The 16,225-nt window shown below is 40.9% G+C and overlaps 1 protein-coding gene across 1 annotated transcript in view; it reads left to right on the forward strand.

The window, feature by feature from the left end:
- Positions 1 to 16,225, forward strand: part of SBF2 (SET binding factor 2) — a 483,108-nt gene that overhangs the window by 203,000 nt on the left and 263,883 nt on the right. The window contains exon 7 of the mRNA XM_065403329.1: positions 10,015 to 10,120. Coding sequence (XP_065259401.1) covers positions 10,015 to 10,120 — 106 coding nt within the window. The remainder of the gene's footprint in view (positions 1 to 10,014; positions 10,121 to 16,225) is intronic.

Here is a 16,225-nt window from a genome sequence, read left to right on the forward strand (position 1 = left end):
AATAAGTGCCACCAATCTCTCTCTGTGAATGCACAACGCTACAGAATTATCAAAGTTAACTGGAAGAATAAATAAATCTTCTTGTGAATTGAACTACAAGTAACTCCTATGCTGATTAATGTAATTGGTGAGTAATATATTAGAGCTGGAAGTCAGGTTGCCATGAAGATTATAGATTCTTAATAACTGACATTCTCAGGCCTGGTCATCAACAGTATCTACTAACCGAAAAATCTCTTATCATTTTTATAGAAATGTGATCTGTACACTATAAGCTAAACAGAGTAGTGGATAGTCCATTTTTCTAGTTCTAGTTTCATCAAGGATAATTGGGAAGATTTCTTTCAGGGTTTTTGGACTTTTCTAAAGGAGGAAAAATTGCACTCTAAAATTTTAACTATTTTAGAGCTTCTTCAGGACCTAAAATTCTCTTGATGTTATACTAATTTCCTATAGATCTAACATAACCTGATTCAGTAATATTTATTATATTCACTGTAGTATCTGAAACTATTGACAAAATTACAAAAAGCTAACAAGCACTGAAAGGTCTGATTCAAATAAAGTAACTCTCTTTGATCTTTTTTTTTTTTTTTTTTTTTAGCAACACATCTTTAAGATTTTTTTCTTCCCTTCTTTCACGTTTCTTCATTGTCACCGGGTCTCCCTATTCTTTACCTTCAACATCATCAGCTAGTTTAGTAGGTATTTCTAGGGAGGTAGTCTTGTTGGAAAGCTGAGATGGTTCTTAAATTTTGTCCTGAAAATGGTGAGACTTATGGTCATTCTAAATATCTCTAATCTTCAGCATATGCTACTTATCAAGAGTGGAAACCGAGACCTTGGGGATGGGAACTAGATGGCATAAACCATAAACTTTTCATCTCTGCAGATGGACACTTTCCACCACACAACTTGGATTGATGGGCAGTCTGCCAAAGAGTCACAGGTTTTTGCAGTAGGAAGTCAAAATTCATATGCATTACCAGTACAGTGTGGAGGAGTTTACAGCTGATTCTGGCTTTACTGTTCCTGTTTCAGTTAGTGCTTTTAGTCTTTAATCTTTCATCAGCACCAAAATCACTCTCTCAAAATAAAATCTAGAAAAAAAAAAAAGATCTTCAAATATTGATGTTACATTTCTCTAATATGCAGAAATGGGGAGCATTTTTGAACATTGGAGAAGCTATAATCTACATATGTGTTCCTTGGGTGAGAATCCAGGTCTTTGTTCAGTAGCTTAAATAGTGAGACATCCCTGAAAATTAGATTATAAAACTGTAATATCAAATTGCTAAATTGAATTTAGAATGCACGATCTGTACACTTTGCCTCTCTGCTCTCCTATGGGCCCTCAGTTTCCTTGAAGAAACCCTGCAGACTCCCAGCTCTTTCCCGTTTTGATTCCATGCTCCACTTTGTAGGCATCATCTATTAAATAGGAATTTCATCAGTCTGCCAGTGCCACTTCTTAATCAGATGAAAGGGTCACTGTTGATGTAAGATCCTCCCTTCTACTTTAATTCAAAACAGTAGAGATCTGTGCTTGCACAGCATTCTGCCCTTTCTTGGTAGGGACAAGTGACTACGCTAAGGAATTCTCATGGAGCCTAGGTTCTAACATGACAGAGCAGACAACTACCACTACCTAGGTTGCTGGGGCTAACCCATGAGTTGCCTATTTATTTTATTTTACTGTGGGGGTTTTTTATTATTGCAGTGGGAGAAAAAGGTTTGGGAGACTATTAGATACTTGCCTTAGTTTAAAGGGGAAAGGACATAAACTCAGTGTCTTTTCCTCATACCTGTTCACAGCCCTTTTAACATTGGCTCAAACAGAAAACTACAAACAATATCTGTGAGGATTTCCCCACCACCAGCAATGCCATACAGATTAATTTCTTTCCTCATGCCTAGAAACCCTTGTGCCTTCCTTTCAGATATACTAATCTAATGTGTTCTTTGACTGGTTCACACCTATATTCTACTTAGATGTGTTCATGTCCAGCACAAGCAGAGCTGGAAAGTTTTCCATGCAGTACACAGTGGGGCAGTACACATGCTGCATGCCTCCTTATGGCCCGTGCTGAGGCTATTTAAGGGTGGCAGCGCCCCAACTCTCCTCACTTTATTCTCACCACCTGGGCCTGAGTCAGAGGTCTCTGTGTGGTGTACCTCATGGTTACTATGCAGTTAGCAATTTTTCCCATATGTGCTTTTGTTTTTAGTTTTCTGAAGTTAGTTGTAGTTTAGCAGTAGTAGCTAGCAGTTAGCAATAGTTTAGATAGTTTTAGTTGATTAGGATAGAGTCTGGAGACATGCCGCCACCACCAGGCTTCAAACATTGTTCCTAGTGTGGGTTAGATTTCCCAAACAGTTATCCCCACACATGCTACCTCTTATGCCTCCGTGAGGGGCACATCAAAGAGAAATGTGGTATTTGTCATTCTTTTAAAAAGAGAATACAAATATCTAGAGACTTATGCCTCAAACAGCACCTTATGGAACAGATGAGGTGGCCTGTTTTGCCCAATCCTCCAGCCGCAGAGCTGGGCTCTGAGGTAACCACAGTCTCAGACAGGTTTCTGAACTCACTCTTCTCAACAGATGAGAAGAGGTCAATCCTCTTCTAGAGAGCCACTATGAATAAGAACCCATAAAACAAACAGGAGACATTCCAAGTCTAAAAAGGACTCCAGACTTCTCTGGGACTTGTCTGGAGCACAGTGTAGAGTCGGGCCTTCATCCTATCTCTCCCTGGTACGAAGATGAGATTGTATTGCTATTGTGCTATCGACTTCAGCACCACGGCAGGGTGTACATTGAGTTCAGTGCCAACAGCACCGGTCCTTTCGGACCCATCAATGCTGCAGGCTTTTAAAGCAGTGTCAGACCTCCTTAGCATTTCTGTCCCAATGGCACAAGACTCTTTAATTGAAGATATACCTTCAGCCATTCTGGGATGGAATGGAATACAATGACTGTACCAGTACTGGTTTTGATTCGGAGAGGCAGTAAAGATGCTCCCCTGACACTGACTTCAGTATTGCTCTCTACCAGATTGGTATAATCTTTGACTTTGAAATCTGTGACAATGGTTTATCATGCACCTCAAGTTTTGGCACCAAATTATTCATCTGTTATGACACCGGCACCACCTGAAAGGCCCCTTCCTGGCACCAAATTTTGAGAGGGGCCCTTTAACATATCGGGGTGCATCTTGGATTCCGACCACTGTACCAACCTTGGTGCCGATGTTGCTGACTTCCCTCTGAGCTGTTGACTCATTAGGATACCTGATAGCCCCTCCAGGCATGGCTTCTCCACTACCTCTGTTTTTTTCCTCCAATTCTGACTCAGAATCATGCTCTTCGCCTTCCCCTCCTAGGTGAAAATTGAAAAGAGCCTCTGACATGTTTGTGGAAGGGGAGCATCAGTACTGAGAGCAGAACCACCTCAGTACTGGGAACAGGCTGCTTTGGCTGAGTCCGTAGTGGCCTCCAATTCCATACCCACTGCATCTGTGAACCTATTGGCACTCCTGGGGAGTTCCTTGATTGTAGACCTGTTCCAGAGGAAAGTCCCCACACTAAGCCACCCTGAAGTGCTGCTGGTTTCACAGCAGAACTCATAGGCATCTTCTACTGAGCCACCACATCATCACCCTGAACCTGTGGCCCAGGTTTCAGTTGTGTCGCAGAAAGAGCCCATTCCTCCTATACCATTGTCGTCGTCTTTGTCTGAGGACTCTTTGGAACCGGATGATTTTAAGTTGTACCAGGACCTTTTAAGGAAGATGGCAGCAGCATTTGGCATTCAGGCTGAATGTGTCCAAGAGAGCATGCATAACCTTCTGGACATCTTGCAATCATCAGCTCCTGGGAGGGTTGCTCTTCCAGTGAACAAAGCAGTTTTGGCACCCACTAAAACTTTGTGGAATACGCTGGCTTCCACAACTCCCACTGCTAAGCATACAGAAAAACACTATCATGTTTCCATGCATAGCTGTGAGTGTTTCTGTTCCCACCCAGCTCCCAACTCCCTTGTGGTCACTGCTGCCAATGAAAGATCTCATTAGGGTAGGTACAGATCTACACCCAAGAGAAAAGAGTTTACAAGACTTGATGTGTTGGGGAGAAAGATTTATTTGATTTTGTCATTACAGATGTACATAGCTAATCAGCAAGTGCTCCTGTTGAAACATGACTTTCTTAATTGGGATTTGTCAAAATTAATTGATAAGCTCCTTGAGGACACATGAGCCGGAGTTGAAATGTCACTGCAGTCAGCAGTCGTCAATGTCGTAGATGCTTCCTCCAGAGGTATAGCATCTGCAATAACAATGAGAAGAGTCTCATTGCAAAACTCTGGTATAGTCCCAGATATTCAGTGGGCTATACAGGACCTGTCTTTTAATGGTCACTGTCTCTTTTCCAGCAGTGCAAGTAGGGCGGTACGGTCCGATACACCGTACCAGGAAAATATTTATAGCTGGTATGGCATACTGGAAAGAGGAGCAGCAGAACGTGGGGCTGCTGGGTGGCTCCTCCGGCACAGCTGTATTGCCCCCAGCCCTTCCACGTAGGGTCTCCTCCATCTGTACAGCAGCCCCGCCGGAGGACAGAGCTGGGGGTGGTACAGCCGCAGTGGAGGAGCTGTGGGCGTGGGGCCACCCGGTGGCCCCATGTTCTGCTCTTTTCCCCGCTGCCCCTTCCAGCGGGGAAGGGAGCAGAACCCCCAACCCCACCTCCTGCTCTTCCTCGTAGCTGTGTCTCCTCTGGCTCCCAGCAGCAGCACTGCTGGAGGATGGGGCTGGTGGGGATGGGGCTGGAGGCGCTACAGCCACTGGAGGAGCTGCCGGCATTCTGCTCCTTTCCCCACTGCGGTTCCCGGGAGAGCCCTGAACTGCAGGGCTCTCCGGGGAACCGCAGCGGGGAAAGGAGCATAATGTGGGGCCACTGGGCAGCCCCACGCTGGCAGCTTCTCCGGCATGGCTGCTGTACCGTCCCCAGCCCTGTCCTCTGGGGGAGCTGGCTGCTGTACAGATGGAGAAGACCCTGCGTAGAAGGGCTGGGGCGGTAGAGCGGCCCCAAGTTCTGCTCCTTTTACCACTGTGGTCCGAAGGCGCAGCGAGAGGAGGACAGAGGCCCCCCCCCAGGTAAGGGGACTGGATCATGGGGAGGGGACGGGGAGAGCGTGGGGGCCCCAGGCTGGGGGTGGAGTAGGGAGGGGTCACGTGAGGAGGTCACATCCCCCCAGTGCCCCGCCCAATATCGGTAAGAAATGGATTCCACTTGCACCACTGGTCTTTTCCCATAAGACTGATGACACCCCGCCGTTATTAAAAGACTGCCAGTGCTGTGTTAGGAATCTATGCTCCAGTCACTGAAACATGACGGTACATACCACGGCAACAACAGCAGTACAGACAGCTATTCTACAGGCAACCCACTTACCCTTCTAGACAATATGACTTCTCAGAGGAGGAGGCTTTCCGGTTTGAGGTCCAACTAACCTTCTCATTGTCATTTGTTGCTAGGGAAACAGCCTATTTGACATCTCCCTCGAGGACAGCAATCCAGTTTTGAATGATCTACCAGTCATGTCCCCTCCATATGGGGACAGATTGTCCTGCTTTCTTAGTGCTTGGAACACTATAACCACCGACAAAGGGGTGCTAAAGATGGTGACTCTGGGATATTCTGTCCAATTCATATCTGTCCCCCATATCTTTCCAGGGACCAATTTCACAACTCTCTGCTCCTCTAAGAAGTTGAGACTCTTCTTGCATCAGGGCCCATAGAGGTAGTTCTCCTACAACATAGTGGCAAGAGGTTTTACCCCAATGGAAAAGGGGGTTGGAGACCCATTCTGGACCTTTGTAATCTCAACAAGTTTATTTGGTATGTGAAGTTCTGCATGGTTTCCCTGGGATAACTCCTTCCCTCACGAGATCGCAACGACTAGTATGCTGACCTCAATCTTCATGACACCTACTTTCATGTGGCAGTGCTACCAAGCCACAGGAAGATCCTGATATTTGTTGATGGTGGTCATCATTATCAGTAAAGGGTGTTTCCCTGTGGACTGTTGTCAGCCCCTTGCATATTTTCCAAGTTCATGGCAGTAGTGACCACCCATTTGAGGAGGAAAGGGATTCATATCTTCCCTTTACCTGGACGAATGGTTAGTTCAGGGCAGATCTGAAAGCCAAGTTCTCCGTCGTGTTCATGTCACTTGTCTTTTTGATTGTCTCAGCCTCAGGATGAACAGAGAAAAATCCATGGTACTTCCAACACATGAATCATGTTCACTGGGACCCTACTCAATTCTACAAAATTGATGGCCTTTCTCCCTGCAGAGGTTTCAAGTAATTTGCCAAATCTGCTTGTCCCTCAAAGCCCACCCCACAACTATGATTCAGATATGTTTGAGACTCTTGGGCCACTTATGTACTCCTGTATGCAAAGCTATGCCTTCACACTCTTCAAGGGTAGGGTAAAGTCTATCCAGCGACCAAATTTCCACCCATTGAATAGATGGGCCAGAGTTCTCCCAAGGATACTGAGGTCCCTGGATTGGTGGATGGGTCAGAACAATGTATGCAGAGGCGTTCCCCTTTGCTCATCTACCTCCAATAATGACCATAGTTACAGATGCTTTGAAATCAGGTTTGGGGGACACATTTTGGGTCTTTGTGAGCCCAGGAGGTATGGACTTAGCAAGAGGTGTCGCTGCATATCAACATGCACGAGCTCAAAGAAATTTTCAATGTCGTTGGTTATTCTTTTCCCACATCAGAGGCCTTTCAGTTCAGATTCTCACGGACAATATGTTTGTGATATATTATATGAACAGGCAAGGGAGAATGTGGCTCAACCAACTCTGTCGAGAGGTGATGAACCTGTGATACTTTTGCATCACACCAGTGGCTGCTCACTTACAGTCAGTATTCTTTAATCCAATGTTGGGCAGATTTCTCAAAGGTGTTATTCCTCTCTATCCCCCTACAAAGAATGCAGTTACTATGTGGGGCTTAAATACAGTGCTGGCAGCTCTTATGGGCCCCCCATTTGAGCCGCTAGCTAATTGCTCTCTAGCTCAACTTCCTCAGAAAATAGCTTTTTTCATTGCAACAATGTGAGCCAGAAAAGTGGGAGAATTTCAATACTGGATGGCGGGCCCTCCATTTACAGAGTTCTTTAAAGATAAGGTGACCTTAAGACCACTTCCAAAGTTTTTGACCAAAGTTGTATTATGACTTTCATCTAGAACAAATGATATACTTATCTGTATCTTTTTAGAAGCTGCACTCCAGCAAGGATGAACAGTGTCTTCATACATTAGATGTGCGAAGAGCACTGACATTCTGTTTAGATAGAATGAAGCCATTTCAAGCATCTCTCCTTGCCTTTTTGTTTCTTATTATGATAGAATGAAAGGTCAGGCAGTTTCAGCGCAGACTATCTGTAGATGGATTACAGCATGCATTACAACAGCCTACAGGGCAGCAAACCTTTCCCACACTGGAAAGACTCCTTGCTCATACCACAAGAGCACAAGCTATCTCTGTGGCCATCTTACAAGACATATCTATTCTGGACATAAATGCTGTTGCGTGGGCCTTTACTCAGCATCATGCTATCACAACTGCTTCCAGATCTGATGCAAACTTTGGAAAAACAATCTTGCTGTTGCTATTCAAATAGACTTCATGCCTCACCTCCTACCTGAACTGCTTGGGAGTCACCTGAGTGGAATACAGATGTGAAGAAGAAAAAATTATTACTTACCTATTCTGTAACTGTTCTTCCAGATATAGTTTATACGTGTATTCCTTGACTCCCTTTCTGTCCCCTTTGCACTGGAGTCTTGAGCCATATATTCTGGTACAAAAGAACTCTGGAAGGCTGAGGTGGTGCAGCCCTTAAATAGCCTTATAAGGGGCTACGAGGAAGTGTGCAGCGCATGTGACGCCCTGACAGGTACTGCTATGGAAACCCTCTGGCTCCAGGTCACAGGAGCGTGCACACACACCTGAGTGGAATACACATGTGAACCACACTTAGAAGAACAGTTACAGAATAGGTAAGTAACCATTTTTTTCTCTTCTTCAGATAGGTAAAATGACAATCTCTTTGAAGTAAAAATATCAAATTAGAAACCAGCGGAAATATAATTAGGTTCACATTGTAAATTCTCAGGAAATTATCCACCACAGGAATTCTCCTCTTGATTTTATGTACAATAATATGGTTCAGCCAGACTTTTGGATTTACTGTAGAGTTCTCTAATATTTTTAAACACAAGTACAAAACAAGGAGAATTCAGGTGTATATGGTTGACTCTCCACCAGTTTGCTTTGAAGAAAATCAAATATCTTTCCCACTATCTACAGAGTCTCACTAAACTTTATTGTAGGGCTATTGAAGTCTCTAGAAAAGTTGACTTAGCTGTACAACAGATTTTAACTCTTGTATTATTAGATTTAACAAAGTAGCATTGCACCTCAGATGTAAATTAAAAAGCCAACTAGGTTAACATAATATGAATTTTGTATGAGAGCTGGTGATATGGTATGAATGCAGTCTGTCTTTAGTTAGGAAAATGAAAGCTACCAGTAAGTGAAAGCTGTGCTAAGCTTTTGAGGACAGAATTATGTCTTTACTCCACTTTGCCATATTTATTTTTCTAGGCTTTAAATATTGTAGACAGAAAAATAGATAGAATTCCAGCAATAAATTACTTTGCATACCAACAGAATAATTGTTACAAATATTAACAGAACAGCAGATAATGTATTTCAGATGTATTTTATCTGGGGTCTGATATAAACAGCTTGATATTGTAAGGTCTTTTATTATGACTTCTGACTAAAGCTAACATTTCAGAAGTTCAGGTGTAAGCATTGCTGTATCAGGTGAACTTGGAATGACACTCATGACTGATTTTTTTCTGTAGGAAGGATGTTGGACATAAGCTATGCCATATTGTGGCACCAATTTTTGTTGTACAGTGGTTGTATCAAAATGGCAGAGATGATGAATGGTATGAATGATATGAAAGAAGAATTACTCACTGTGATTAATAGTCATTAAGATTAGCAAGGTCATCTTTTTCTTTTTTTTTTTTTCCTTATTTAAGCTACTGAAGAAAATTAATCACAGTTTTAAAACACACTCGTAAATAAAATATTTGGTAGCAGACCTTAAACAGTTTCTGTAACAGATGATGATAAAGTAGTCTGCTATTATAGCCTTCCTTATTTTATAATTTCCACAAACGTCATGACCTGGTAATCCCAGTCTCAAAGTTATTTCACTTCTTTGTTATTAACCAAACATCTTATTCTGTTGTTAGTGCTTTTTTAACCATTTTTACTCTGTTCTTTGCAGTTTTTTAATGTTTTTCATGGTGTTGCATATCTTCATGGAAACCAATTGATAACTATTCGAACAATTCAATTCAGATGTTTCTTAAGAGAGGAAGTTGTCACATTCAAACTGTCATTCCATTGTCCTTATTTTACTTCTCCATCTTTTCCAGACATCTTTTTGTTAAATGATGTACCAAAACTATTTTTAATAAAATGAAAAGTGTATTAACATGAAAAATGTAAGGATTTTTTTTAGTTTAAATAATGCTGAAAGAATTACATCCAGGGGATACAGTTAGTTATAATTGCTAATAATCATCATCATTCTTGAATGAAGAGATTAATGCTGGTCAGATGCTAGTATTGTTGAGTAGTACTTCTTCAGGAGATGCTTCTGACGTAACTGCTGTCCCATTAAAGTCACTGCTAACCTGTGCAAAGGACACTGATTTCCAACATAGATTTAAACTTCAGTATGTAATAGAAATAATAATGTCTTCGAGATTGAAATATGTAAATAACAATATAACATTTTATACTGTGTGCTTGGTGTGAATAAGAGATTAAATATGTATAGTAAATATGTAAAATATGTACAAAAGAGATTAAAGTATGTATTGAAATATCTCTATCTACAGAAATTGTTTTCATTGGGAGCAGGAGACAGACAGCTGATACAAACCCCTTTACATGATAGCCTTCCTGTTACCAGTACCAGTGTGGCTCTTCTTTTTCAGCAATTGGGTAAGTCTGTTCTTAGTTTCTTATGGTATTTTACAAAATGTTATAGAATGAGATATTCTCATTTAATTTAGTCATGTTAGGTCAGGGATCAAAAAAGGCTGCATTAATGCTATGATAGTGATTATTTGTTTTGAATGAAATAGCTATAATGCTTTTGTTATGTTTATATCTGACTTAGGGTGACCAGATAGCAAGTGTGAAAAATCGGGGTCAGGGGGCGGGGGTAATAGGCACCTATATAAGACAAAGCCCCAAATATCAGGACTGTCCCTAAAAATCGAGACATCTGGTCACCCTAATCTGACTATATAAACTTCCTTTCTCCACATCCCATTCTTGGAATTTTTCTCTGTCATTATGCAATACTTGCAAGCCTGTTGTAGATGGAGTTAAACCTGGCTGTGTTTCATTACACCTGCATCATATAAAGAATTTCCTCCCTGGCCACCATAGCAGCCCTCTACATATCCAAGGAGGATAATTTTGAAACTAGCATAACTTAAAATGACACATCGCACTCCCATCAAAAAGTTTAGTGGACTCCATAGTACTTGCTGCTAATATCTCTCTAACTTATTACAGTAGTAATCGCAAAGAACCGCTGGCCCATTCTCTTTATTTTGGTTCCAAATTGAATGACAAAGACCACTGCATCTTTAACTATAATCCCACTTCACCCAGTAGGCCACTCCTGACTCTGACCATTTTGCTTCCCCTGCCTTCGTTACTGAAATACAAACTGCAAAACTCCTACCTAAATTTGGTGTGGGTTTGGGAGCTGGAAGGAATCAGTAAATCTGCTCTCTAAATTTCTGAGCCTCTGGGCAAGTATTCAACAATAAAAGGGTCTAGGGATACATGTGGGGAGAGAGGCGACAACATAAACGTAGAATGAAAATAGAAAGATTTTTACTGTGAACTTGGGCAAATCAGCCTGAGACACTTTCCCACTTTGGGATATACCACTGAAAAGAAAAAATATGTGTAGGGATAGTCAAAGCGAGAGCTTTAAGGGAAATCCACCTGTACAAAAAGCATTTACTACTAACCCTGAAAAAAAACCAACACTACAGGATTCTGTATCTATCCAGTACTCAACTCCATTAAAATGTGTTGATTAATACTAACAAATTGAAGATACCGGGTTCTATTCTATTATTTGTGAAGGAAGAATGTTCCGTTTCAGAGTCTGATTAGCATTCTGCCTTATATGTAGGTGCAGATTAAGAATTGGGACAACTGCAGAATTATGCATGAGATTTTGTTGCTGAACTTTCAACTCGAGGAGATTGTTCTCACCTTATAAATCAATATGTGAAAAAATGTTTTCCATTCCCATGAATTGTCCTGAGCTGTTTGATAATAAAGTTCAGTTTGCTTTGGTTGGGGTAGGGCTAATAAGAATAATAGCCCTTGATATTCTAAGGATAGTGATAATAGACAAATTAGTGTACACTAAAGAATTGTAAGCAGATTCTTTGTAATGGGAACCAAATTTACAGAAAATATTGAATTTACTCTGTCATAGCCGATTCGCCGTTCTGCTTCTGTTAGATTGTTTTCAAATGTTAAAATAAACCTTACTTATTCAGGAATGAAAAACTGGAATAATATGACACAAGTTCTCAGCCAGCATGAATGCTTCCCAAGCCACAGAAAATGCATGTAAGTGGTTGGAGTTGGAAAACTGGCTATGCTCAGATCACAGTATTGTCAAAGAGAACCAAAAATGACTGTTATATGAAGCCATATTCTAAAGTGTTTGGCAAGACTCTTTGCAATGGTTCAGTTTTGCCGAATGAAACCTCTTTTTTTTTATGCTTCCCTGGTTAAATTATTGCAGCAAAACAAGCTTGGCAACTTTCTTCACCTAGTTCATCGAACTTCACACATGACCTGGTAATTTAAGAGCACCGGAAATACACTAGTTATTATGAGATTTCAGACAATTATGCAGGGTAAAACATTCAGAAGGAATGTATAGAGCTTATGTCACAGAAAGTGAAATACAAAATATTGGCATTGATACATATATTTCTACCCGCTGTTGAATAATATTAAATTTTATCCCTTTCCTTCAGAAGGAGTAATTGTTAACTACAATTTGTTGACACTGGAGCGCTGGTCTAAATTCCAAACCATATTCTGGATGACCTGTATATCAAGGACATCACTCATTACTGATGTTATTGGGCAGTTCTGTCAGCTTTAAGATGACTATGGGCAGTGTTCAGGCAATGGTTCAAATGTACTACAGCAAAATAATGGACTGCTATATGCCACTCTTAAGTTTCCAATAAGGGATATAACAAGGTGTGGTGTATGTAAAGAAACAATAGCATTCACATATAAGACAAGGTATTGTATAGAATGTTACAGTGACTCAGTTCTGAACAAACGCAGGGTAGTATGCACTGATCAGATGGGCCATTTGAAGTTTCACTGTAATTTCTGTGGACTTAGAAGTGGTGGAAAGGAAGACTTGTTACAGAAATGCAGAGATCTTGGACCTGTAATGTCTCAAGATGATTCCCCTGACATTGACTGAGACTGTTGAAAAACTGACTGGATTTGCTTTAATCTCCATTGAAAATTGCATAGCTGATGAACTTGACTATAGCAAGATCATCAAGAACTTCAGGCCAAATTCTTACTCTGTTTGTGTGAATAGGTGGGAGCAAAAAGTTGTGGATATGGGCATACTCCTATGAAAACCCCTAGGCACAGTAGACGGTGCAGGGATGAGCCTGAAGAGCAAGTTGTCCACTCTCTGAATTATAGTCCCCTACTCACCCTCAGTCTATTCCTTTCTTCAGATCCATAGAGAGTTTCAGTTTAAATTAGTTACTCAAGTTACTGTTGAGTGATCCCCAGGTGTGAGGGTTGAGAGCACTGCAGATGTGTGGCACTCTTGCCAGGGGACCCTATTGCCACAGGGGCACCCTTTTGCCATAGAGGGTGCAGAGAGCATGATGGGACACACAATGCCACCAGCAGCTTCCCAAAATTTCTCTAGTTTGCCAGTTACACGTGGAGAACCTTACCCATTAGATAGCAATCAGTTGGAAATACAAGCTGTAAATGCGAAGAACTTGGAGTCCCTTGCACAAGAAGAGCTCCTATAAAGAAAAAAATGGCCTTTTGCCAGCAGGAAAAGTAAAAAAGAGAATTTCTTATAACTTCTCAAAAGTTACAATATTTCAGTTCTTCTTGGAAGAACGAGTTGAAACTTTTGTCACAGCTAGGGACATCTTTTTTTATACTGAAATACTATCACACCTAGATGGAGCCAGAAGGTTTGGAAGTGTGAAACAGTAACAAATAGTACTAAAAAGAAAAATCTTTTTTTAAAATATTAAAAAACCCTCATTTCTGATATGGTTTATTTTGGCGAAGGTTTGGGTAGTAGGTTCTTATTTTATCTCTAGTTTAAAATCTCAAGTTATGTGTAGAGTATAAAGTAATGTGCTTGTAGTGCCATGGTCCAAATTTAAAATTCATCATTTTCCAACAAGTTACCACACAATGGCATCTGTGATTACTGCCATTTTCCATGATAATTGATCTACGGTAACTGTTGTAAATTTACTGTCCACTTATAAAGCATAGTATAGCAAGGCTGTTTACTTGTACGTGAGAAATTGATATTATATAAGCCACAATAAATAATGGATTCAGAGATATTAATGATGGAAAAAACCTGCAAGATTATTTCCTACAGAATTTCTAATACTTTGTCCAGTCTAATTTTAAAAGTCCCATTCAATACGTAGTTTGCATCTCTTGCTCTTCCTTTCCATTCTTAGGCCTGGTCTACACTGGGGAGGGGGATCGATCTAAGTTACACAACTTCAGCCACGTGAATAGCGTAGCTGAAGTTGACGTACTTAGATCTACTTACCGCAGTGAAGTCGATGGCTGATGCTTTCCCGTCGACTCTGCCTGCACTTCCCGCCCTGGTGGAGTACTGGAGTCGACAGGAGAGCGCTCAGCTGTCGATTTATCGCATCTAGACTAGATGTGATAAATCAACCCCCGTTGAATCGATCGCTGCCCGTCGATCCAGTGGGTAATGTAGACAAGCCCTTAGGTGTTACCGAGGACAGAGCGCTGTCTTTTTAAGAGAGCTGCTCCTACTGTTACCTGCTTTAGGGTGAGAGGGGAAGTAGACAATGAGGCAGAAGGTTGAAGAAGCTGCAGGTAGATTCCCTAGCAGTGGCTGCAGTCTGTGGAAGAAAGAAGTTCACTTTTTCCTCCCTTCCTGTCTCAGCCCAACACCCTTTTCCCAAAGCGCAATGATATCCACCCTGTCTCTGTATAAACAACAAGGAGTCTGGTGGCACCTTAAAGACTAACAGATTTATTTGGGCATAAGCTTTCATGGGTAAAAAACTTCACCCACGAAAGCTTATGCCCAAATAAATGTTAGTCTTTAAGGTGCCACCGGACTCCTTGTTGTTTTTGTGGATACAGACTAACACGGCTACCCCCTGATACCTGTCTCTGTATGTTACTCTGGCTCTCAGCTGAGGCCTCTCCCAATTTGCTGGTCTCTAAGCATCAGAAGGGTTGTGGTGGGAGATAGTCATGCTTTACATCATGTGAAGATGCACATTTTTTCTATATTTCTGAGATCATGTGGCATATTACTTTTTCTAAAATGAGGGAAACTTGTCCATTCAAATGTGGGTTGTGTCTCTCATCGTAAGAACTGTTATCTTGTTTTTATGGCCAAGGGAAAGATCCATATTTCTGATGCCATTTTTACAGTAATAATCTGTTTATACTAACATTAACTTTCAATTCTTGATTATTTTAATAAAACCCAGATGTTAATATGATAGCTATGTCTGTTTATTCACAATTAATGTGAATGATAAAAGAGCACTGGAAAAAATTAAACGTTTCCATAAATTCTCTCCTTCATGCTCCATTCTTATGCAGTCTGATGAAGAGTTAAGGCAGAGAAAGGGTTAGTTCAGGAAGAGGGAACGTTTTTACTTAGCTTATCCTTCAGTGCCACTATTTTTCTAAGCTGAAATCTAATCCTCTCCTTGAGTACATAGTTGAGCTTGGCTGAAGACTTTTGTGCAGCTGGTAACAGTGCTCATAGAATGGCCTATTCTAGTTCTATGCCCCTATGCAAAGGCATACAGTATCTCTTCCTCTCCCACCCTGAGGACAAGTAATATTGTTCAAGTAGTCCAGTCTCCAGTGTGGTGTTTGGTTATTTCTAGGGCTGTCAAGTGATTAAAAAAATTAATCGCAATTAATCGCGCGATTAAAAAATCGCAGTTAATCGTGCTGTTAAACAATAAGAGAATACCGTTTATTTAAATATTTTTGGATGTTTTCTACATTGTCAAATATATTGATTTCAATTACAAAACAGAATAAAAAGTGTAGTGTGCTCACTTTATATTTATTTTTTATTACAAGTATTTGCACTGTAAAAAAAACAAAAGAAATCGTATTTTTTAATTCACCTAATACAAGTACTGTAGTCCAATCTCTTTATCATGAAAGTTGAATTTACAAATGTAGAATTATGTAAAAAAAAAACCTGCATTCAAAAATAAAACAATGTAAAACTTTAGAGCCTACAAGTCCACTCAGTCCTAATTCTTGTTCCGCCAATTGCTCAGACAAACAAGTTTGTTTACATTTGCAGGAGATAATGCTGCCCACTTCTTGTTTACAATGTCACCTGAAAGTGAGAACAGGTATTCTCATGGCACTGTTGTAGCTGGCATCGCAAAATATTTATGTGCCAGATGCACTAAAGATTCATATGTCCCTTTATGCTTCAACCACTGTTCCAGGGGACATGCGTCCATGCTGATGACGGGTTCTGCTCAATAACAATCCAAAGCAGTGCAGACCAACACATGTTCATTTTCATCCTCTGAGTCAGATGCCACCAGCAGAAGATTGATTTTCTTTTTTGGTGGTTCGGGTTCTGTAGTTTCCGCATCAGAGTGTTGCTCTTTTAAGACTTCTGAAAGCTTGCTCCACACCTCGTTCCTCTCAGATTTTGGAAGGCATATCAGATTCTTAAACCTTGGGTCGAGTGCTGTAGCTATCTTTAGAAATCTCACATTGGTA

Source organism: Emys orbicularis, chromosome 4, assembly GCF_028017835.1.
Source record: "Emys orbicularis isolate rEmyOrb1 chromosome 4, rEmyOrb1.hap1, whole genome shotgun sequence".
In the NCBI taxonomy this organism is placed as follows: Eukaryota; Metazoa; Chordata; order Testudines; family Emydidae; genus Emys; species Emys orbicularis.